Consider the following 25469-nt stretch of genomic DNA (forward strand, 5'->3'; position numbering starts at 1 on the left):
TAAATACCCAGAAGTGGAATTACTGGATCATGTGGTAGTTCTATTTTTAATTTTTTGAGGGACCTCCAAACTGTTTTCCATAGTGGCTGCACCAATTTACATTCCCATCAACAATGCAAGAGGGTTCCCTTTTCTTCACATTCTTGTCAGCATTTGCTATTTGTTGTATTTTGATGGTAGCCATTCTGACGGGTGTGAGGTGATAACTCATTGTGGTTTTGATTTGCATTTCCCTGATGATTAGTGATGTTGAGCATCTTTTCATGTGCCTATTGGCCATCCGTATGTCTTCTTTGGGAAAATGTCTATTCAGGCCCTCTGACCATTTTTTAATTGGGTTGTTTGTTTTTTTGATGTTGAGTTTTATGAGTTCTCTGTTTATTCTAGTAAAGCTAATGGTCTTGCATTTACATCTTTGTTCATCTGGATTTTATTTTGTTGAAGGAAATGAAGCAGTAGCAATAATGATCAAATTAACATTAATTGGATTTACTGTGTGTTTGTTCTCATAATCTTATTTGATCCTCATGGCAATCCTATGAGGTAGGTTACTTATTCTCATTTTACAGAAAAGAAAATAGAAGCCTAGATGGTTTAAGTAACTTGTCTATAGTCATATAGTTATTAAGTGCCAGAGGGGGGGATTAGACCCTAAATAGTCTTATGTCAGAGCACCTGTACATAACTGTTACAGCTTCCTTTTCCCATACATGTCTGGGTTAGTACATCGTTCCAGTACCATTTGGGTGAATAATGTATCTTTTCTCAAATGAAGTATCACCTTTAGCATTTACTAAATGCCTACATATTCTCTGGGTCCAGAATATTCCTTGGATCCAGGTTTTCCAGTTCTTTCTTTGACTTCACATACAACTTAGAGACTCAACTTTACTCCTATCCGAAATCACAGATTCCAAGAATCATTAACTAAACATTGCTTAAAAAAAGAAGATGAGCTGTGAGTCAATTCAGTCTCATAAATCAGGATTGACCTTACAAAACTAGTAGAAACACTTAACTGGGTAGGTTTAGAGGGCGGGGAAGAAGTGCTTGAACCCTGAGTGTGCCTCCGAGTGATGGATACTTAAGGAGGAAGGGGTGGTGGAATTGGGGTGAAACCTTGTGGATAATCAATCCTATGCTGTAACAGTGGAGGCCCTTTCAAAGGGGCTCCAAAAGACAAATGGCAGGGCTCTTAAAAAAAAAAAAAAGAACAGAACCTGGAAAATGTGGGCATCCTCCATGAAGTGGCATGCAACTCTTTGTACTGCCACATAGAACTCTTTCACAAGGTACACACACGGAGCACGTGTCCTACTTGAACAGCTTCTTCTTTAAAATAGTATTTGCATATGACATCATTGGGGCACCCAGCCAATTTTGAAGAGTTTGGCAACACACCCATGTTCTTGGGAAGCAAGTGACCGATTAAGCTGCTTCCCATGGGGATTATTTGCGGTGCGGAAACTTCTCAGGAATAAATATTTTAGTAATGACAGAACAAGAAGTGCTGGTGAAGAGGGGCAAAGAGGGGCAGATTTTTCAAAAGCTGTGTTTTCATTACACATGTAGTTTTTATTACACATGTAGTAGATATTTGAATATCCCTCAAGTGTAGTATTACACATGAGGGATATTCAAAGGCATCTTCTTTTTGCAGAGAGACAAGATTTGAATGACAAGTTCTACAAAAGGAGTGGGTAATTTTTCTTTTCTTTCCTCTCTTTTTCCTCCAGAGAAGGAATGTCAATGAAAGACAATGAATTCGGCAACATTTGGCAACAGAAAATGTAGAAGGGCCTGAAAAAGAATCTATTTTAATTAAAATAAAATTGAAAGCAAGGAAGAGAGAATGCAAGAAAATTGGTACAAGTTTTTGTTCATTTACTGGATATTGACTGGGCAGCAACTATGTTCTGGTACTGTGATAGACATGGTGAACAAGATCTAGACCTGTCCTCAAGCAGCTCATAGTCTGGGTAGGAATAATGGAGATCTGAAAAATAAAAATAAAGAACAGATTTTGTCTGGATTTGTTAATCCCATAATCCTAATAACATATACAAACTACTATATATAAAATAGATAAGCAACAAGGAATTACTGTGTAGCATAGGAAACTATATTCAGTATCTTGTAATAACCTATAATGGAAAATAATCTCTCTCTCTATACACACACACACACACACACACACACACACACACATAAACTTACTATATGCCTGAAACTAACACAATGTTGTAAATCAACTGTACTTCTTCTTTTCTTTTTTACTTTTTGGCCGCACTGTGCACCTTGTGGGAATCTTAGTTTGCCGACCAGGGATTGAACCTGGGCCCCTGCAGTGAGAGTGCTGAGTCCTAACCACTGGACCGCCAGGGAATTCCCTCAACTATACCTCAATTTTAAAACACTGGGGAAATTTTTTTAAAAAAGAGAGAGAACAGATTTGGGAAAGGACAAAGTCATGCGGATGAGGCAGGAAAGTATTCTTCCTTTCTGAATTCTGCCACTTCGTACTTCCCAGACTTCCTTTTCTTACTGGAAAGTGGACGTGGCAATGCTCCTTGCTCGTGGTTGTGGAGAGAGAAAGCCTGTTGAATGAGTGGGAGAGCTGGGTAGCCTCTCTCGGGTCAGAAGCAGAGCTTCAGAGGAAAAACCAAACCCTGCTTGGTGCACCCTGAGCATCTGTAGGGGAACATGCCAAGCAGCCGCCTGATGCTGAAGGACTCACCAGCCCTCATCCTTGAGGTGATGTGGGAAAGCCTGGCCTAATCTTGGATTTTCATTTTGATCTGCATAAGGGGGCGTAGTGTAGGGTGTAGAGCACCCCAGAGCTGTGTGCTCGGACCTCTTTCTCTTTTCTGTCTGTACGCCCTCTTGGAGATCTTCCAGTCCTATGGCTTTAAATACTGTTTGTATGCACCAAGCATGCCTGGATTTATACCCCCAGCCACGACCCCTCCCATGGCCCCTCCACATGATGTATCCAGCTAGCTACTTGACATCTCCACTTGGATATCAAGTGAGCATTTCAAATTGAGATGTCGCAAGTTGGGTCCTTGATACAGCCCACTAAATCATTCTTCTGCTTCTCCATTAATGGTGATTCCATTTTCCCAGGGACTCAGGCCAAAATTCTTGGAGCCGTCCATGATGTCTCACTTTGTCACCACCCCACACACCCTGCCAGCTCTATCTTTAAAATCTCTCCCGTTTCATCCCCGTTCCCATGGCCACTGCCATCCCCCCCACCCCCGCTGGGTCTAAGCCAGCATCAGTCTCCCCTGGACTTTGGCCGTGACCTCCACCTGCACTCCCTCCTGCCACTCTTGCCCCCTTCAGTGTCTTCATTGCGGGGTCCTTCCTGTACAATATAAGGTAGACCGTGTTACTGCTTTGTTTAAAACTACCCAGTGGCTCCCATCTCACTCAGAGTAGAAGCCAAAGTCCCTAAAGCGCTTTCCCTGTCTGCCCTGCCTCCCCGCATGCCCTGTGATTGGTCCTGTCACTCACCTCCTCACCCGCGCCAACACCCGGCTCTGTGTTGTTCCTTGACTATATGCCCAGCGCTCTGCCACCTCAGGATCTCTGCACAGGTCACTCCCTCACCTCCAGGCTTTTCACTCTGTTACTGGGGGTCTCACAGGGAAATAGCTGATGCACTCAGAGTCCGATAACTCGAGGAGGATGGACATAGGAGGCGTGGAGGGGAACCACGTGGGCTGTGCAGCAGTCACCTGGGGCTTGGAAGAAGCTGGCCCAGAGCCCTTGGTGTCTGTGTTTTTCCAGCAGCATCAGGCTCTGTGCCTACAGGAAATCTGTTCATAGGGCATTTCCCGAAGTGGGCTCCACAGGGGTCTCTGGGAGGTTCTCCCATCTGCTGACTCTTGTTCTGCAGGTTTTGATGAACTTTTTTGATTTTAGGTTTTCAGACAAGGCTAGGACTCGTAGTCCTTCTGCAAAAGGTCCTGAGGTGGTCTGGAGCCTGAAGTCTCGGGATGGTGGCTGCCCAGTCACAGCACTGGAAATGACCACTTTGCTCTGTGCAGGCAGTGACCAGTGGGTCACGGCTACCACCTATCCAGCATGTGTAAAACCATGCCCCTCAGAACTGATGAAAGGAAAACCAGGAAATCTAAGTGGCTGCTGGGATTAAGGTCCTCAGCTTCACAACCTGCCATGTGTGAGATGGTGGGAAAGGGCAGGGCTTCAGACAGGACTGTCCTGGTGATTCTCAAAGACTGTCCTGAGATACTCAGACCTCAGAAATACATCCCTGTAAATACTCTTTATCTTTCAATTTTGTTATATGACAACTTGTATTCTTTAGTTTCTGGTTACCCTTAATTGGTAGGTGGCCTCCAACTTCTAGTTTTAAGTTTCTCTGCCCCATGACTTGTTTAATTTTTGTGATATGTAAAATATTTGATTTACTAAAACTCCGCCTTTTTACAAACATCTTAAATAGCCCTTTCATGCAGAGGACACGAGGCAGTGTGCATCTCACCCCCAGAATCACCTGCTTTTTTTTTTTTTTTAATTGGGGTATAGTTGTTTTACAATGTTGTGTTAGTTTCTACTATACAGCGAAGTGAATCAGCCATATGTACACATATATCCCCTCTTTTTTGGATTTCCTGGAATCATCTGCTTTTGAATTGCAAGGATGAGCTCTCCTCATGGTGGTGGCTCCTGTGTTCCTTGGGTGACATAAATGCCAGGAGGATGGGACCCTGTGCCGTAGACCAGGATTGGATGGATATTGAAATGAACAGTGAGTGTCAGACACTTCACTGTGGCATTTTCCTTTGCCTCCCCTTTGGTTCTCAGCAGAAGAGCTTTTCTCTTGAGTCAGTTTTCCCCTGGCTGTGATATGCAGTTGTAACAGGAACCTATCTGAAGTTGCCAGTAGAGACTTTAGTGCGGTATGGATGACCTGTTGCCAAACATTGAAGTAGCAGAAAGCAGTGCTTAAAGGATCCGGAAGTAAAGCTGTCATTTGCAGACTTGTGCTCCTACGTAAGCAGGTTTGACCACCCCAAAGTAATTGAATGGTTTGGTTTACCCTCTTCCTGTCTTCACTGTCGTCCCCATTTCTTGTAAAATGCCATTTAAAGGAAATAAATGGAGGGTGTGGGCAGTGAAAATGAATGATCTGGTTCATGGAATTTCGAGCTTTTGATGAAGCCCAAGGGGACTAGATGGAGGCAGAAGATGACTTTGAATTTTTCTGTGCTTCTCTCCATGATACGTCAGAGTTTGAAGTAGAAAAGTGGAATTCAGTACTTCCCCTGACTAAACGTTTATTGTGAAATGAAGAACATATTAGCCTTCTTGAGGCCATCCAGGCTTATTCTTTGTGCCCTCGGATTGTCCAATGGTCTGAGGACCTGATGAGTCAGTGAAACTCTTTGACCTGTAGTTCACAACCCTATTCTAAGACAAGGAAAACCGGAAATTATCTTGAACAATGAAACTCTGCCTGTCTCTGTCGGCGGCAAGTGCTCATTTCTCTCAGCTGACATTTTTAAGGAGGGAGACAGGGAAGAGTGGAGATGACTCCCCCATGAGGAATTAATTCAAATGTAGCTCTTCTGAGACTGTGGCCATGTTTGTAATATTTAACTTTTGTTTCTCTGCTTTATCTTTCTTCACCAACCTTTGCTTGGTTTGAAGAGATTGGTGGATCGCTCTCTATGGCCACACAGACTCAGTGGCACATCTGGGAACAGCTGCTCTGGGCTGGGGCGTGGCCGGCTGCTGGCTGACAGAGGCTGGCCCCTGCTGGAGCAACTCAGGGGTTCAGCTCTGCCTCGTGTTGCTTATCCTCCTCCTGGGTCCAATAGAATAGCCCAGAAATGCTCTTTTCATGCCAAAGGTGGCAACACAAAAGAGCAAGCAGAAATACATAAAGTCTCTTGAGGCCTAGGCTCCAGGCTGGCATATCATCACTTCTGCCTCATTTACGGGCCAAAGCATGTCAGATGGAGCAGGGAAATTGCCTCATTGTGGGGCGAGGGGGGACTCCAAATTCACAGTGACGTGGGGTATGGACATAAGGAGGAGAGAAGAACGGGAGCCTTAATGCCATCATCTTCCGCAGTTGGTTCAAAGAAACTTGCTCACAGCTAAAATTAAATAAAATTTCCCTTCTTTGCAATTTATCTTTTTCAGGAAACCAGAACCTATGGCTCTCTTTGCAATTTTTCAGACAACGTTCCTCTTGGCATTGCTGTCCTTGAGAACTTACGAAAGTGAAGGTAAGAAGTGGAAAGAACAGTAAAGAAAAAAAAATCACCTAGGGGAAAAAAAACAAGGTGACAGGTACTTTGGAGAAAAATCAACAGGTCATTTTTCTTTGAAAATTACTTGGAATTGGTAAGTAGCAGTGATGACCTTAGTCTTGAGCTTCCTGATCTTGATGGCTCGTTTTAGTAAGCTATACCTTAACCTTGATTTCCTGGTCAATGGTAACTTGTCAGTGAATCTAATCCCAGAGAATGTCATGATCAATACATGGTCCATGGCCATTGCCAGAGGAGTTCCTTCTAAACTTGCTGGGTAGAGATGGGTTATGTGACCAGTGTTGGCTGCAAGGTTAGAGCAAGTTGGGTTGTCCCACAACTGCGTTCGTTCGTTGAGAGGCTGTTACCTGCAAGATAATATGCTAAGTGCTGAAATGCTGTTTATGGGTAAAGAAATAGTATTTGTCTCTTAGCTACTCCCACAGTGAAGGTATTTGGCCATAAATCAACTTTGTAAATAAAGTCAATAAGAATTCAACACCATTAAAATGTTTACGGATATTTTATCACCTTGAGCCAGTTTGAAGACAGACTCAAACTTGAGAGAGTTTCTATGGGTTTATAAAGTTTGTGTTGCTTTTACCTGTATTTTATAAAGCTTTACCTTTTCCTCTTTCTGCATTTATTCTTTGCTGTATACTCCCTTTGTACCAGAGGGTACAGGCATATGCTCTTAGTAATTACCCACACAATTCCTGTCCATGGATTCATGAAAATGATGTTTGCAAGAAATATCCATAGAAGTTTTCCATTTCCCTTGAAACTCTGTGATAAGCTATTTGGAAATAAAAGGAAGACTTTGTTCTGATAAGAGCTCAGTTCTCCGTCTGATATTCTTTAGGTCTGGCTTTAGTTTTTTTTTAGGTTCAGGGCACATGAGAAGGTGCTACTTTATGGGTTCTTAAAAATCACAGTTTGATTGTTGGTTTCTTCATAATCTGGAGCTGAAAGGTGGAAATTAGGAGGACTCCTCTTTCGTAGTATTGATACCCCTCACTCCATCGATCTTACTTGCTAAAATCTAGGCATGACACACTGGGGCTGACTGGGTGGTCTGTACCATAAGAATGTCTAGGCTCAGTTAGAGCTCCTGATTCCCAGACAGACCCAGGGCCCCAACTCCAGGCTCTCCAGAGAATCCAGGTGTTTAGCCCAGGTGTTTAACCGGAAGCTGTTGGCCCAGCTCACTTCCCTAGTGAAATCTCAATATCTGATCTGACAACTGTTTACTGTGAGCCTTCTACTTACAAGGGACTCTGCTCTCAGGGCAAGCTCTGCTACTCGCCCTTTCAGCTTCCTTTATTTAGATCAGACTTGCATTTACCTGTTTCTCTCTCCACCAATCTTTGTTTCTGCTTCCAGCTTTCTCAGCTAAGCATGCCCGCTTTGCGAAGTGATTCTGCTTTGTCCTCACCTTAACTGCTTGGATTTCGTGTCTCAATTTCTGCTGCATCTGACCCAGTACCTACTAAATGCCCACTCAAACCAGTGGGCTTCTCACTCAATCACCCAGCCAGGCTCAGGCCTGAGACTCCCTTTCAGATAACCTAGCTTCTCCTGTCCAATGAGACAGAGCCAAGGCTCACTTCCTGTCAGCCCTGGGCTCACTCTCCATCAGCCAGAGATCGTGACTAGCATTTGGATGTATTTTCTTCCAGTCTCTTGTGTGTATGTATGCACAGACAGAGAAAGAGATATAAATGTGTAGGGTTTTTTTTATAGAGGTAAAATTATACTATATGTACACCGGGAGTATTTATACTATACATACTTTAATAAGTGTATATAGTATAAAGTTTATATATGAAGTATACTTATTGAAGTATAACTAGTGTAAAGTATATATACTTATTACAGTATATATAGTATAAAGTATATATATTATATGTAATATAAGTATATATACTAGGAAGTTATACTATATATACTTATTAAAGTATATATAGGTAAATTATTAAACAAGTGAAGTATATATACTTTAATAAGTTTACTTTCGTATATACTTATCAAAATAATTAATACAATCATAATGTATATATGATTAATACAATATTTGATGTTAAAAGTTTTTCTCGAAATAACATTATATTTAATGGCTGCATGGTATCCCATCTTACGAATGGGCCACGGTTTATTTCCTTAAGTAGTGTTGGGGAAAATAGGAGGACGGTCTGTGACTAGATCTAGGTCGGTCTGATTCCAAGCCTGCCCTTTTTGGCCACACTCCGGTACAGCGTTATAAATTAAAGAGTTGGGCCAAGAGCCCTGGGTTCTGGTTGGGTTGTGTGGCCTTGGGAAAGTCACTCCCCTTTTCTTAGTGTCAATTTCCTCATCTGAAAAACATTGGGACTGGACTGAATAATCCCCAAGGTCCCTTTATCTCTCTGACTTTCCCTTGGCATTTCCTGCTATTTCCCAAGGATGTCCTAGATTGCTTTCCACCCAGTTATTTCTGACTGCTTCTCTCGAGTACCTGAGTCACTCAACACTCACCAAGATCATATGTCAATATAAAGAATTCCCCTTTTGTCTAAAGCATCATATGGCAGCCTTCTAGAGCTTCCAGAAGTAAAGTTGATACTTGTAGGTGACTCACTCATTCAGCAACCAGCCACGGAGTGTCTATACCGTGAGAGGTACGTTACGGTCTTGGTTCCAGCGAGCTGAGTAAGACTTAGTCCCACCCGTGTTCGGCTCACAGTCTGCGGAGAGACAAACACAGAACAGGCTATGACAGCACGCTTAGATCAGGGCTCAAACGCGGGGTGGGAAAAGCAGCCCTGGGGAGAAGAGAGTGCCAAGAAGGACGAATTATTAGTGAGGGGCTGCTGGTCAGGCAGGCACTTGATATCATGGCGATTCTGGATCTCTGTCATTTGAGATCCGCATCTGCTGCGGGTAAGACGTCATGCCAAGCTCTGGGGACAAGAGTCCATTCAAAGGTGCATAAGCCTCCGCCTCTGTCCTCCAGGAAATTTGAATCTAGAGTGAGACTGACAGCAGCAAACAACCATACAGGCAAGATGAAATGAGGGCTAGGAGAGGTGGGGTGACTTTGCATGCACCCTGCTTCCCTGGTGCTGATGGCTCCATGGTTATTAAAAAAATTTCCCCCCGTTCCATAAGGTATCTGCCCTTTCATCTCTCCCCATCTCCCTCTAGTTCACTGTATTAGGCTTGGAAGACACAGGTTTAGGGAGAGAAGGAATAACAGCTGTTGCCTCTAACTAGAGAATTGAGACATTTTATTCACAAAGGAGATAAAACCTCTAACCAAATAACAATAGAAGATGACCACCATGTTTGGGCTTTGAGTATTCAGGAATTCCAACTTACTTCATTTACCTTTGAGTGAATAGGGCCTGATAAATGATTCACTCTGCCCAAACTCATTAAGCATCAGAATGCCAATTTATTAACTTTCAGTGAGGGATAAAACTGGAAAGATAACTGGGGCTCAGCCTTTCGGTGCAAATTTAGAAGACTAAACTATGCATTCTGCAGTGTCATCGTAGTGAAGTGAACCAGATATCTTAATATTTCTTTTAAAATCTAGCATATTAGGCTCAATATCAAAAAAACAAACAACCCAATCCAAAAATGGGCAGAAGATCTAAATAAACATTTCTCCAAAGAAGATATACAGATTGCCATCAAACACACGAAAGGATGCTCAACATCACTAATCATTAGAGAAATGCAAATCAAAACTACAATGAGGTATCACCTCACACCAGTCACAATGGCCATCATCAAAAAGTCTACAAACAATAAATGCTGGAGAGGGTGTGGAGAAAAGGGAACCCTCTTGCACTGTTGGTGGGAATGTAAATTGATACAGCCACTATGGAGAACAGTATGGAGGTTCCTTAAAAAACTAGAAATAGAACTACCATATGACCCAGCAATCCCACTACTGGGCATATACCCTGAGAAAACCATAATTCAAAAAGAGTCATGTACCACAGTGTTCATTGCAGCTCTATTTACAGTAGCCAGGACATGAAAGCAACCTAAGTGTCCATCAACAGATGCATGGATAAAGAAGATGTGGCACATATATACAATGGAATATTACTCAGCCATAAAAAGAAACAAAATTGAGTTATTCGTAGTGAGGTGGATGGACCTAGAGTCTGTCATACAGAGTGAAGTAAGTCAGAAAGAGAAAAACAAATACCATATGCTAACACATATATATGGAATCTAAAAAAAAGGTTCTGAAGAACCTAGGGGCAGGACAGGAATAAAGACGCAAAGGTAGAGAATGGACTTGAGGACACAGGGAGGGGGAAGGGTAAGGTGGGACGAAGTGAGAGAGTGGCATTGACATATATACACTACCAAATGTAAAACAGATAGCTAGTGGGAAGCAGCACATAGCACAGGGAGATCAGCTTGGTGCTCTGTGACCACCTAGCAGGGTGGGATAGGGAGGGTGGGAGGGAGACGCATATATGTATATACATATACATATATATGTATACATATAGCTGATTCAGTTTGTTATACAGCAGAAACTAACACACCATTGTAAAGCAATTATACTCCAATAAAGATGTTAAAAAAAATCTAGCATATTATATGGTTCTGAAAGTAATACGTGTTTTCTAAAGAACATTCGCAAAGTGCAGAAAATCATAAAAAAGAAAGTTAAAATCACTCAACCTCACCATCCAGAAATGACTGTTAACATTTTAGTTTTACTTCTCTTTATAGCTTTTTAAAAATAATGTAAGTACTTTAAAAAATATAAAATGGAGTGCATAGTTCAATATGATTTTTTTAAGTGCATGGAAAAATGTCAAGAAAAACATGCATGATTTGAACTTGGCAATGGAGTGAGAGTGGAGTTGGTAGGATGCTGGGGATTCAATTTCTGTATTATTTGAACATTTTTATCATGATCATGTATATTTTAAAAATAATTTTTATTGAGGTGAAATTCACATAACATAAAATTAATCAGTTTATGGTTAAAGTGGACAAATCAGTGACATTTAGTACATTTAAAATGTTTTGCAATTACCACCTCTATATAGTTCCAAAACATTTTTATTATCCCCAAAGGAACCCCTGTAATCATTAAGCAATTATCCCCTATTCCTCCCTCCCTCAGCCCCTGGCAACCATCAGTCTGCTTTTTCTCTCTATGGATTTATCTATTCTGGATATTTCATATGAATTGAATCATACTATGTATATGAGACCTTTTGTATCTGGCTTCTTTCACTTAGTGTAATGTTTTCAAGGTTTGCCTAATTTGTAGCATGTATCATTCCTTATCCCATCAAATGGACATACCACACTTTGTTCATCCAGTCATCTGCTGATGGACATTTGGGTTATTGCCACCTTTTGGCTATTGTGAATAGTGCTGCTACAAACATTTGTGTACGAGTATTTGAGTCTCTGCTTTCAATTCTTTGGGATATATACCTAGGAATGGAATTGTTGGGTCATATGGTGATTTTAACTTTTTGAGGAACTTCCAAAATGTTTTCTACAGTGCTAAAGCCATTTTACATCCCCACCAGCAATGTACAAAGGTTCTAATTTCTCCACATACTCACCAATGCTTATTTCCATTTTTAAAATTATAGCCATCCTGTGAGTGTAAGATAGTATCTCATTATGGTTTTGATTTGCATTTCCTTAATGACTAATGATGTTGAGCATCTTTTCATGTGCTTTTTCATCATTTGTACATCTTCTTTGGAGAAATGCCCATTCAAGTGATTTGCCCATTTTTAAAATTGAGTTGTTTGTCTTTTAGTTGTTGAGTTGTAAGAGTTCTTTATATATTCTGGATGCTAGATAAGTGATTTGCAAATATTTTCTCTTAGTTTTTTTTAGTTTCTCTTAGTTTTTTTTCACTTTCTTGACAATGTCCTTTGATGCACAAAAGTTTTTAATTTTGATGGAGTTTAATTTATCTATTTTTTCTTTTTTGGCTCATGCTTGCATGTCATATCTAAGGGCCCACTGCCAAATCCAAGGTCATGGGAGTCCATACTGAGATTTTAATTGGTACCCTAGCCATCCCCAGCACCGCATTTACAAAATATTACAAAGGATGGGTATCTTTTTGGGAAGATAGTCGTTGATGGCTAATAACTTGGATTTTATGGACACTCTTGTTAACCTAACTTCCATAGAATGAATTTTCTGAGGTTTTTTAAAATAAATTCTGAGGCTCATGCCTTACTTGGATCGTGAACCTGTCTACCATGTGGACCATTCACATGAAAAACTTCATGCTTATATCTACCAGGAATGCTTCTCAGCTTATCTGGCTGGGTCCAGAGCCCCGTCCTTATCATCTGTATCCTGAGTTTGGCAGGACACGGTGGGAGCCATGCAGCATACTTCTCAGACATTCCATTCCATGTGACCTTTGATTGGGCAAGATGCTCCTGCCCTAACAGTTGGGGGGCAGTGCAGTAAAGGGGAGCAAGGTTTTGGAATTAGAGAGGTCTATACTTAAATCCCATATAGCTTTGTGTAAATCATTTAAGCTTACTGAACTTTAGTTTCCCCATCTATAAAAAATTACTGTCTGAGTTTTACAGTGGGCATTACACGAGACAACGTATGTAAAGCACCTAGCACTGTGCCTGGTAAATAGTACGTGTTCAATCTTGTTGTCGCTGTTAATTTTACCTCTCTGTGAGAAAAACGACACATGTAGAATGGCAGTTTTGGAACATTTTCTTCCAGTATTAGAGATTCTTTCCATTTTTATTCTCAAAAGAACATACTCTGTTGCCTTTTAAACTAAGTGCCAGAGGGTCTCAGATCACTAGAGGAAACCCCCAAAGAACCAGAAAAATGAATGCTGAAAAGATGATATCTGCTCCACCATGGACCATCAATTACCAGTTGATTTTATCAATACAGTCTTAATCTTTTCAGTACCTTTGCACCATTCCCAGTTTACTTTAGACTCCCTCAGAAGGGAGTAAGACCAGTTGATTCGGCAGTACACAATTCCTTTTGAATCTGTACGGCATTTCCTCTGCTCATGTAAAAAGTGGTGCTTTGTTCTTCTCCAAGAATTAGCAGTGACCTCGCTCACTCCGTCAGGCCCCATCCTCTCTCTAGGCTGTCTCCTAGCTCACCGACCTCAGCAAATCTGTTTCGTGTTTGAATCTCTACTCTTTCACAGACTCTATCACACCACTAAATATTCTAAACTTGCAATGACTCATTACTTCTTACGAGTCTGTTGTGTCTCTCCAGCTAGGTTCCTTCCTTGAGCTAGAAACCTTGTCACAATTATTTTATTTCACAGTAAGTGCCTAGTCTCATCTGAAGAGTCCAGTGAATTCTTGCCAGAGGTGTTTTAAGTTCGGTGCATTGAGATTTAAGCAATAATGTCTAGAGATGGAACTTGCTGTCACTTTATAGCTACTTAATAAACTATGAAATATTGACTTTCAAAAACAAAACTTTCATTTTAGATGTCCAGAACTATGAAATTTATAGCAAAAAGTCCTCTTTCTTTATTCAGCCTTATTACAAATTTCTGAACCATTTAGATTGTTCAGTAGAGTATCCTTTTGTCTTGTGAAACTGTTTATCAATTTATTAATTTGCTGTGTATCATTGAACAAGTCATTTCATTCATCTAGGGCTTAATTTCTTTATCTGCTGAGTGATTTCTGAATTCCCTCCAGGTTTTCAAAGTGTCTAATTCTAGAATGTATATGTGAGCAATAATTTCCAAAGCTAAACAATGATGATATTGAACAGTTTAATTATCTGTGACTATTCAATCATACTCCTATTAAATGTTATTTCATATCTTGTTTTGGCCTTTCAGTCTTGTCTGAACCTTTACCATTAACTCCTGAATCGCTGAAAGTTTCTGTCAGTTCTACGCGTCAGTGTTTGCATTTACAATGGACTGTCCACAGCCTCGCTTATCATCAGGAATTGAAAATGGTTTTTCAGATACAGATCAGTAGATTTAAAACATCCAATGTCATCTGGGTGGTAAGTATTTTTCTTTTTGGCTCAGTATTTAAAAAATCCTCTTCTGACACTGTGTTTTATCTTTTATAACATCCCCCCAAATCCCAATATGGAAATATTTGGGCAACTCAGAACAGTTGTCCTAAATAATCGCATTTCTGTGTTTTTAGTTAAGAGGGTCCAGGACAAAGTAACATGACAGTTTTGGTTTGGTAGGTTGGATGGGCTATGCTACGAATCAGATCATTTTCTCAGTTCTGCTCTGTTTCCTGTGGAAGCTGTTGGGGTCTGTCCTTGTGAATACTGGATTCCCAAAAGCCATGAAGTTCAACCACCTTACTCCTCTTCCTTCTTCCTTCCCTGCCTACCAGAGATCTTCCTAAATCAGATGTAAGAGTTCAGCAACATTTTTCACGCCAGTGTGCCTCGCAGGCAGTTACTTTACTAATGCTATGCTGAGATGCAAGGAATAAACAATTCTAGCATTTTCTGTCCTAATCAGCGAAGAGGCTCTTCATGGGCCATGTTGGAGAGTAACTTACAGCGTCCTTTGCTGCCTCATATGTGGCTTTTTCTACAACAAATTAAATTAAGAAAGTCCTGAATTTCACACACTTTTTGCCTTTGAATTATTTGGGATCGATTTTTCACTTGTCTGGTTTAAATCATGGTTGTGTCTGTTTTGCCTGATGCTTCCCCATCTAGTCTATTGGGGCACTTTGGTAGTTTCTTTTTTTTTTTTCCCTAACATCTTTATTGGAGTATAATTGCTTTACAAACTTTGGTAGTTTCTTTCAATTACCATTTATGGTGCAGGGAACCTTAATAATCTATGCCCACATCATGATCAGTTATTATCACGGGATGTTGAAGGACAGTGAAATATTCTCCTGCTGAAGGGAACAGAGAATCTGCGTGGAGGGAAGGGCAACACAGGGCTGTGTCATTACTGGGGACCTCCCTTTGCTAGTGGACGGCCACTCTTCTCTCAGGCGCCGGAGGCGTGAGTACAGGGAACCAGGTGGTTAGTTCCTTTAGCGAAGCATAAAGGCTACTAGCTTTAAAGGCTCCAGTTACTTTCCTTATCCATCACTGCATTTGAGATCTGAGTGAGTGGCCTAAGTTAAATATCATTCTGACTGTCGATTTAGGATTGATACCAGGCCTAGAATTCCACCCCTCAAAGCGCAGCTTCCCACCATGAGAGTTGTTCGGTGTTGGTTTTTGTTTTTTTCTTTTTTTGAGGCCAAAATTAGTTTATTTGGGGTTTGTTAGTTCTGCAGGCCAGGAGACACAGATCCAAGAAGCACTTGCGTTGTGTTCCCTGGTGTTCTGACTTTAAACAACAACAATGCTTATGTACAGCTGTTCCCTCCCCACCGCCAGCCCATCTTCCCACCATCCCCCTCATGCTAATAATTTTTGTATTTTCATATTTTTTGTATTGTTGATGGATACACTGGTTGTTGATTTGGACCCAGTACAACATCGAGCAGAGGTCATATTGAGGCTAAGAATTATCTAAGGAAAAGAAATTTGAGAGAAGTGCTGGAGGAATTCGTGGAAAACTAGCACTTAACACCAGTAGCGAAAGTAACATTAACCATAGACCAAGTTGATCCCATTTGTTTTTCTAAAAGACAGTTCTTTCTGTTATCATAGTAGAGAAAATAACAGTAGCAACACGTGAACAGACAGTTGTTCGTATCTGTTTACACCTTTGATTCAGGTAGTTCTCTTTTCAAGGTAAAGCCGCTGGTGAAACCTACTTGTGTAACCTACCAAGGCTGGAGATGTTTGAGGGTAGAGTTTTGCCTTGTCGGTTATACGGTCCCCATAACACCCAGGCCAGCCTGATCCCAACAGAGGAGAAAACTAAGGCACAGAGAGGTTTGTGGTGCTGCTTTTTTTTTTTTTTTTTCCCTTCTTTTTTTCTGTCATTTATTCATTTGACAAAAGATAATCATACCTGCCTATGCCAGATGTCAGGAACAGGAAAAGAAAAAACTAACTTTGACCTTGAATTGTTTACAGCACAGTTGAGAAAGTCCAGGACACACAGAGCAACACTAAGAAGACAATTTAAGAAAAACTGAGACGGCCTCACCTTGACCATGTCCACACAGAACTCTCCCTTTTCCTGCTGGGGTTGGGTGGTGTAGGACCTGCCACACCCAGAGGAGGGAACTGCCCCTCTCAAGGCAGCTCTGTTTCTGGCTGGATCCCTGGGCCCCCCACAGGGGTGACAGCCATGTGCAGTCTTCCCAGGTCATCAGTCTCCACGTGTCCCAGAACAGACGGTGCCAAGAGAAGCCCTTGTCTGAACCTCTCAGGCCTGAAGTCAAGGACAGACATAAGGTCCCCCTCCAGTTAAGGGTCAGACAAAGCAGCTGAGAGAGGTCGCTTCTGTCTGGACCGTAATCTCCCTTTCATAGGGCAGGTCCCTGTAATGCACCCTCACTCATGCCTCAGACTGTTGTGTTCCCAAACAAGCCAAAGGAAAAGCATCTTGACCGAGGCTGTCACAGCTGGACCAGGAACTCTGAGCTGCCTTCTGGCCAGTGCTGGCCACTCAAGCTGCACTACGTGCTCTCACCCTGGCTGGGGTTCTGCCCCCAGCCTTTCCAGCCACTTGCTTTATGGTTCCATCAATGGCAGGAGAAGGTAGAGTAGAGTAACAGCTCAAGCTTGGAAGGAGGCCTGGAGCGTGAGTCAGTGAGGGATGAGCTCACTTCTCAGGAATGAATCCGTGACCTCAGTTGGACTTCTGTGTAAACGCCAGTTTTTTGTAACATGCTAATGTCTGCCAGGGCCAAATTAAACTTGCCACTTCGATGAATGAAAACAGCCCAAACACAGTCATCACATTTTTAAAAGTTGCTGAATTGATGCATTCAACGAAAGTTTTATCTCCTCCACAACAGGCCTATAAAGACCACAAAGCACAACTGGTGGTTAGACAGAATCCACACAAAGAGTGTCTGGGAAAAACAGAGCTCACTGCATATTAATGAACTGATGAAATCCTTTAGCCCATAGTTTTAGACTGTGGGCTCAGGTCCAGGCATTGTTCCAGGCATGGGGCTGTGAGTGCTGAGCAAAAATAAGGAGATGATCACACAATTCAGAGTATCCTAGGCGTGAGGAGTGCAGGTCGCTGACACGGGGCTGTGGGGTGAGATTAGGCCTGACCTTCTCCAGCAGCTTGGAGGAAGGGCGGTTGGAGCCAGAGTAGGAAAGAAGATTAGAAGCTAATTTAGCATGGAGGGTGAAGAGGAATGTCCCGGGAAGATCCAGCTGGGGTGAGCAGGGGCCCTGAGTGAAAGGGGCTGGGAGCTTTCAGGCCTGAAAGCGCGGGGCATGTGGGGTGGGCAGGACAGGGCTAGACCACACACCGAGGGTCATGCCCAGCTGCTGTTTTATATCCAGGGAGCAGTGAGAAGCGGAGTGATGAGCTCTGATTGGAAGTCTTAAAGAAAGCTCACTCCGGCTACACAGTGGAGAGAAGTTGGGAGAACTGGAGGAGGTGAAGTGTGACCAGTTGGAAGCAAGCAGTGGGGTCGGTCCAGAGGAGAGGGGCCTGGAGTGGGTGGTGACTGTGGTGACAAGGGAAGTGGCTGAATTCCCAAGAGATGGGGGAGGCAAAATCCAGCCGGCGGCTTGTTGACATTATAGCGAGGTCACCAGGACTGACAAGAGTTCCTTTTATTTATTTATTTATTTATTTTGGTATTGGTTCTTAAATAATAATTAAGAAAAGGTACCTGCGATCGCTCATATTAAATAGTAAAAGTTGCGTGGATCAGGACCACAGAACTTGGAGTTAAAAAAGTATGTTTTGTAATCCGGGGATAAAGGAATACAATAAACCGAAATAATATAAATGTTTTACAAATGGGAGTTCTGCTTAGCGCGAGAAAGGACGTCCATGACTAGATGCCTTTCAGGTGGACGAAGTGGTTCTCCTTCCGGGACTGTGTTTGGTTCGGCCAAAGCCACTGTTTAAGGTTGGCGGCCCGGGGAGGGGAAAGCACAGGTGGAGGAAGGCCTCCGAGTCTGGTTGCGTGTGACGTGTGCGCTGCCCCCTCCTCTTCACTGCAGGACTTGCCATTGGCCCTTAGAAAAATGGATGCAGACTCAGTTTTCCCCAGGAAGGGCAAGGTTTTTGTTGTCCCTGTCTCCCAGCTGTCGGTGCAGAAAGCAGGCATCCTGAAGGGGCCCACTGAAAGCATGGGTGCCTGGAGCTGTGGCCCACGAAGAAGAATGAAGCCTAATCCCTGCTTTCTGGGTGCCATACTTGAGTCAGAGGCATAACCACAGATGAAATGCCACCAACTACCCCCAGTATGCAGGGGAGCTTGGGCAGAGGTGGGGATGGGAGGAAACCAGAGGAAAGAGCAAGAAAGACTTCATGAAGAAGATGGGGTATAACAGGGGCTTGAAGGTTGGCATTAATTCCCAATTCAGAGGGAGAGTTGGGGACGCGAAACCAGGGACGCTGCGTGAGCAAGTACTGAGGAGTAAAGCATACAGCTCTTCCCGAAGTGTGGGGCGGACCGCTGTGTCTGGAGACAGGAGTCCTGCAAGGGAGAGGCAGTTAGAGTCATACTGTAAATGGCCTTGGACGACAGGGTGAGGTGTAGAAGGAGCCGTTGAAGTTTATTGCATTCAAGAATGAAAATACCACTGTCTTAGAAAGATTAAGACTAAAAGCTGTGCGGGAAAAACAAATTACAGTACAGCTTGGACAAGCTTCCCAAGAGCACAGTGTAGGGCGTTCCCATGTGGTTGACATCTCTGGGGACTAAAGGTTCTGAAGGTTAGAGCTCAAGGGAGGGGGGATGGTCCATGTGACCGCCGTATCTGAAAAGACAAGAGACGAAAACCAAAGCAATCATTGTGAGCCATCTGTTGACTTCTGGGAGACAGTGGAATTCCTGGGAACCATGAAGGACTGCCAGCTCTACTGAGATTTGACCAACTTGGTCTGATGAATATTAGAAAATTCTCATCAATCTTGCTTATTTTTAAAAGGGTGCCTCAATTAATTCTCTAGTGTGCAAGAATCTTCTTAGCACACTCTTGTGACCAGCACTGTGTGCATACCTTCTTTCTCTGATCTTTTCCCGCAAGACTCCAGTAGCTTCTGTTTTCTCTCTCACTTGGTCCACGTGAGCCCCCTGGAACTGGAGGCCCGGAGGGATTGGGAGCCAAGTCTTTGAAAGGCAGGAGGCCAAGGCTGGTTCCTTGCTGGGCCGTCAGAGCTCGGGAGCTGGCTGGCTGGGAACAGACTGCACTTGTCCATATCCTGGAGTTACAGTGGACTCTTAGGTGTGTGCTTTGGGATGAGTCCAGCCAAGCCATTTCCCAGGACCGCACGGCTATATGTTTCCAAGTTTTTCTCTTTATTTCTAGGAGAACTACAGAACCACTGTGAAGCGGAACCGAGTCCTGCATTGGAGCTGGGGATCCGAGCTCCCTCTGGAATGCGCGGCACACTTTATAAGAATGAGGAGTATGGTGGATGACGCCAGGATTCCCAAGCCAGGGTTCTGGAGCAACTGGAGTTCATGGGAGGAAGCAGATGGTAAGAAGTGAGGGGTTAAAAGAGTGAAGGGGTTTACTATCTAATATTTCTCGGGGACCAGTAGTCAAATAGTGGAAGTCTCTGTTGAGGAACTCTGGGTAGACACCAGCATTATTTTTCTTTGGCTCCTATTGGGTCTAAAAAGCATGGGTGTGAAACTTGCCACCAGGAGACAGAGGTCTAAGCATTTTCCCTCTGAATGTATTCATTGAGGTAATTATGCAAATTCAGACAATTTAGTATTCATTTTCCATACGTGTGAAGTGTGTGTATTATAGAATGCTAAGTGAACAAAGCAGGACATAAACTGTACATATGTTTTTATGGGAACAACACAAAATGTGTATTCATCTAGATCAGAATTTGGGAAGCTTTTTCTGTAAAGGGCAAGATAGGAAATACTTTAGGTTTTACAACCCTACATTCTCTATCGTGACTATTCAACTCTGTCATTGTAGCATGGGAACAGTCATAGGCAGAGTGTAAATGAATGAGTGGTTGTGTGCCAATAAAACTTTATTTACAAAAACAGATGGTGTCTGGAATTGGCCCATGGGCCATAGCTTGTCAGCCCCTAATGTAGAGACAAGGGAGGGAAATATGGAAAACTGGAAGCAATTCTTCATTTGAGATCATGGATAATTATGAGAGAGATCATGGATAATGAGATCATGGATAATTATGTTTAATTATGTTTAATTATTAAAATATCTCTTAATTTTGATTATCTTGTTGTTATTAAAATTTAGCATTTTGCACAATTTCTTATGCTTCAGCTAAGCTATAGGTTAGTTGTAAAGCACTGGCATTTGGTGCTCTCAACTATATACGTTGACAGATTATCTGAAATTCCTGTCAAGAGAACCATTCCTTAGCTAAGTGTTTATGCAAGTTTATTAATTCAAACTGATAGCATGTTAACTCATGAGAGGCCCAATGATTAATTTAATACTAATAATAGTATCAAATCTGCATTCTAGTCACTGCTTTCAGCACTATATGTATTAATTTCGTCCTCACATCAGCCCTATGAAATACATATAATTCTTATCCCTACTTCACAGATGAGGAGACTGAGGCACAGATAGCTTTAAAAAAATCCCATGCAAGGTCATCAGGCCACGAAGTGGTAGAGCCAGAATTCTAACCTGGACAATCTGGCTCCAGAGGCCATTCTCTTAACCATCACATCCTATTGCTGAGAGACACACTTAACAGAAAAAATAGAGATTAAAAAGGTAGCAATAGAGAAAGAAAGAACAACATTATCAACAACTTTGGTACAATGGACTAGGTTTATCAAAACTATAACCTCCAAACTAACTCGAGAATTGATAGAAAAGCTGATTATTCCTTTAAAAAAATTTTTTTATTGAAGTATAGTTGATTTACAATATCCTGTAAGTTTCAGGTGTACAGCACAGCAATTCAGTTATACATATTTTTTTTTCAGATTTTTTTCCCTTATAGGTTATTACATAATATTGAGTATAGTTCCCTGTGCTATACAGTAGGTCCTTGTTGGTTATCTATTTTATACATAGTAGTGTTTATATGTTAATTCTAAACTCCTAATTTATCCATTACCCCCACCCTCCTTTCCCCTTTGGTAACCATAAGATTTTTTTTTTTCTGTATCTGTGAGTCTCTTTCGGTTTTGGAAATAAGTTCATTTGTGTCTTTTTTTTTTTTCTTTTAGATTCCACATATATGTGATATCATATGTTGTTTGTCTTTCTCTGTCTGGCTTACTTCACTCAGTATGATAATCTCTAGGTCCATCCATGTTGCTACAAATGGCATTATTTCATTCTTTTTTATGGCTGAGTACTATTCCATTGTATATATGTATCACATCTTCTTTATCCATTTATCTGTCAATGGACTTTTAGGTTGCTTCCATGTCCTGGCTATTGTAAATAGTGCTGCAATGAACATTGGAGTGCATGTATCTCAAATTATGATTTTCTCTGGATATATGCCCAGGAGTGGGATTGTAGGATCATATGGTAGCTCTATTTTTAGTTTTTTAAGGAACTTCCATACTGTTCTCCATAGTGGCTACACCAATTTACATTCCCACCAACAATGTAGGAACGTTCCTATTTCTCCACACCCTCTCCAGCATTTATTGTTTGTAGACTTTTGATGATGGCCATTCTGACCAGTGTGAGGTGATACCTCATTGTCATTTTGATTTGCATTTCTAAAATGATTAGTGATATTGAGCATCTTTTCATGTGCCTTTTGGGTCATCTGTATGTCTTCTTTGGAGAAATGTCTATTTAGGTCTTCTGTCCATTTTTTTATTGGGTTGTTTGTTTTTTTGATATTGAGCTGCATGAACTGTTTGTATATTTTAGAAATTAATCCCTTGTTGGTTGCTTCATTTGCAAATATTTTCTCCCATTATGAGGGCTGTTTTTTCATTTTGTTTATGGTTTCCTTTGCTGTGCAAAAGCTTTTAACTTTAATTAGGTACCACTTGTTTATTTTTGTTTTTATTTTCATTACTCTAAGAGTGAAACCAAAAAAATAGTGCTGTGATTTATGTCAAAGAGTGTCTTGCCTATGTTTCCCTCTAGGAGTTTTATAGTATCTGGTCTCACATTTAGGTCTTTAATCCATTTTGAGTTTATTTTTGTGTATGGTGTTAGAGAATGTTCTAATTTCATTTTCTTACCTGTAGCTCTCCAGTTTTCCCAGCACCATTTATTGAGGAGACTGTCTTTTCTCTGTTGTATATTCTTGCCTCCTTTGTCATAGATTAAGTGACCATAGGTGTAGGTTTATCTCTGGGCTTTCTGTCCCTTTCCATTGATCTATATTTCTGTTTTTTGTGCCAGTACCATACTGTTTTGATGACTGTAGCTTTGTAGTACAGTCTGAAGTCAGGGAACCTGATTCCTCCAGCTCCATTTTTCTTTCTCAAGATTGCTTTGGCTATTTGGGGGTCTTTCGTGTTTCCATACAAATTTTTTGTTCTAGTTCTATGAAAAATGTCATTGGTAATTTGATAGGGATTGTAGATTACCTTGGGTAGTATAGTCACTTTGATAATATTGATTCTTCCAATCCAAGACAGGGTATATCTTTCCATCTTTTCATGTTCTTCTTTGATTTCTTTCAAGGCTGATTATTCCTAATCCCCAAAGCACTGATTCTCAACCATGGCTGCACATAGAATCACCTGGGGACCTTAAAACAAAATCCCACACCCAGGCCACTCCACTTGGGTGACCTTAGTGATGGCAATTTTAGAGCCCTGGTGGGCCAGCAGCCAGACTGTAGGGGCCTAGGTGAGCAGGGGGTGATTGACAGCTGAGCGACGGGCACAGGCAGGTCCTGGGGGAGGCTGGCTGTGGAGGAGCGGGTGGAGAGGAGGCTGGAGGGAGGCATGGAGGATGGTGAGTTTGCCTAAAATGGCAGAGACTTGAGGATTCTTATGTGCTGATGGGCCACACAGAAGGAAGATGGAAGTGAAAGGAGCTCTTTGGGTGACTGGCATCTGAGAAGGTGGAAGAGGAGTGATCTACAGGACAATTTAGAGATTATGAGGGACACGTGGCTTGGGAGCTGGGCAGACCTGGTGGGTGTGAATGTGGCTTTGCCACTTGCTGGGTGAGTGAACTTGGGCTCAGTCCTGCCCATCCCATTGCTGTAAGGTGGTAAGGATGACAAGAGAGAATATACATAAGCACTTAACACAGGGCCTCCCACATGGCTGGGATTAGTACAAAGCAGCTACTGCTGTCCTAATAACCTAGAAGCAGGAATAACACGATCATCCACAGAGTGACAGTCATGGTGCAGTCTCCATACTAAGAATGAGAGCAATGGTATTATCGTAACAGTAGGAGTGATGGTACAGAGGATCGTTTTGCACACACCAAAGTTTATAGATTTGCTGTAGAAATTTTAGGTTCCTGTTTTCTCCAGGAGGCAGAAAAAGCTAAAGTTATCTGTTGAGAGTGAGGCAGGAGGGGGCTGGTTCGACTTTTGAGTCCAAGTCTAACTGAGCTGTCTTCTTTTATCTTGCAGCACAGAATTCACTTGGACATGATCCATTGTTTGTTTTCCCTAAAGATAAGCTGGTGGAAGAAGGCTCCAATGTCACCATTTGTTACGTTTCTAGGATCCATCAAGATAACATATCCTGTTATTTGGAAGGTGTACAGATATATGGAGAACAGCTTGATCGAAGTGTGTCTGCATTCGAGTTGAAGAACGTGTCTTTTATTAGGAAAAGAGGGACAAATGTCTTCTGTAAGGTGGACCAGGGAGGTGCTTTGGGAGGCATCGTTCTCTTTGTCTCAAGTGAGTGTACACATCTCTGTGCCCCCCTCCCATTTCCTGTGGAATAGATCAAATTTCCTTTCCCAGAAGACAAGGAAACGTTTCCACTCGCGGCCTCAATTTTCTTTTGTTTCCCAAGTCTTCTAGGAGAGACTCTGGCGAAGACAGTCTGAAGCAATACTTGTCGGATTTCCTGTTGTTTTCTTGAGTTTACTGACAGTTTTATTCCTAGGAACCAAGAGCATTCGGGAGAAAGTTCAGGTCATGACCTGGACCACTGGGAAGATGTCCTGCTTTGCGTTAGCCATGCTGGAATGGCTGCAGGCTGGGAGAGGGAGGAGAGGGGCTGCAGGCTGGATGGCCCTAGAGAGACAGCCGAGGTGGTGGCCAGAAGACCCAGGTTTGACTCCTCTTCCCATGGCTGGGAGTGCCTTCTTGGCCAAGTTTCCCAGCCTCTGCAGCTCAGGGTCCTCCTTTGTGAATGGGCCCAGTAATGGCTGTTGTGAGGGTTACTGCATGTGGCCAGGGCCCCGCCCCAGTACGGTGGCCGCACGCAGTAGGACGTCCGCAGATAAGGCCGCTGCTGTTCTTAACTGGGTGCAGAGGTGTCAGGTACCTCCATGGGTGATGGCAAGGGCAGAGAAGGCAGCGTTTCGCTTTCCCTGTAGGTCTCAGTGTGCTCACCCAGTGGCCTCCCTTCCCCCGCACAGTGGGGCGGTATCTGCAACTCCTCCCTCCCTGCTTCCCCTGCCAAAGGCCGTTTCTGGTCTCCCGGACGCTTGGTCACCTGTGCCTCTTGGCGTGGCCTCCAAGAACTGCGGTGCCTCGGGGACTTGGCGGTGCTGCCCGTACATTTCTTGGAACTCTCAGCCTCCAGCTGCTGAGTTTAGCAGGGTCCCCAGATCTGGCTTCCTGGCATCCCAAGCACAGCCCAGGTTCCCTGTAAGCCAGGGCATCCACAATGAAACACCAAGCAACGCTGACTCCATTCATTCATTGTTCTGTTCACTCTGTCTGCACGTAGCAATACTGTTGAATGCTGCTAGCAGGCACTGGGGCTACAACTTTCATCAGGTAGACAGAGTGCAGACCACATGCAGTACACGCCTGCCATCCTCGGTGATACCCCAGCAAAGCACCAGGGAAGGAAGGAGCAGGGGCCAAGATGAGGTACCCGCAGTGTGCCTTTCTGGAGCTGCTGATGCGTTGGCCCCCATTGAAGTAATCTTTTCATTGTTCAGAGCAACTCTGTGGCCTCAGACCCCAAAGAAAGCTTTCCATTTCACTTGTCTTTCAAT

At 42.6% G+C, this 25469-nt stretch overlaps 1 protein-coding gene across 5 annotated transcripts in view; it reads left to right on the forward strand.

Annotated features, from left to right (window-relative positions):
- The window catches only part of OSMR (oncostatin M receptor), a 63577-nt gene that overhangs the window by 16531 nt on the left and 21577 nt on the right, over nt 1–25469 (forward strand). For 3 of the 5 annotated variants that reach the window (XM_061189204.1, XM_061189201.1, XM_061189200.1), the window contains exons 2-6: nt 6181–6266; nt 14137–14309; nt 19704–19875; nt 23917–24192; nt 24404–24571. In XM_061189204.1, coding sequence (XP_061045187.1) covers nt 6194–6266; nt 14137–14309; nt 19704–19875; nt 23917–24192; nt 24404–24571 — 862 coding nt within the window. In that variant the 5' untranslated portion in view covers nt 6181–6193. Of the gene's footprint in view, nt 1–6180; nt 6267–14136; nt 14310–19703; nt 19876–23916; nt 24193–24403; nt 24572–25469 lie in introns of those variants that run through there. The other 2 variants (XM_061189202.1, XM_061189203.1) reach the window with 2 other exon arrangements.

The sequence above is a fragment of the Eubalaena glacialis genome, chromosome 4, assembly GCF_028564815.1.
Source record: "Eubalaena glacialis isolate mEubGla1 chromosome 4, mEubGla1.1.hap2.+ XY, whole genome shotgun sequence".
Classification (NCBI taxonomy): Eukaryota; Metazoa; Chordata; class Mammalia; order Artiodactyla; family Balaenidae; genus Eubalaena; species Eubalaena glacialis.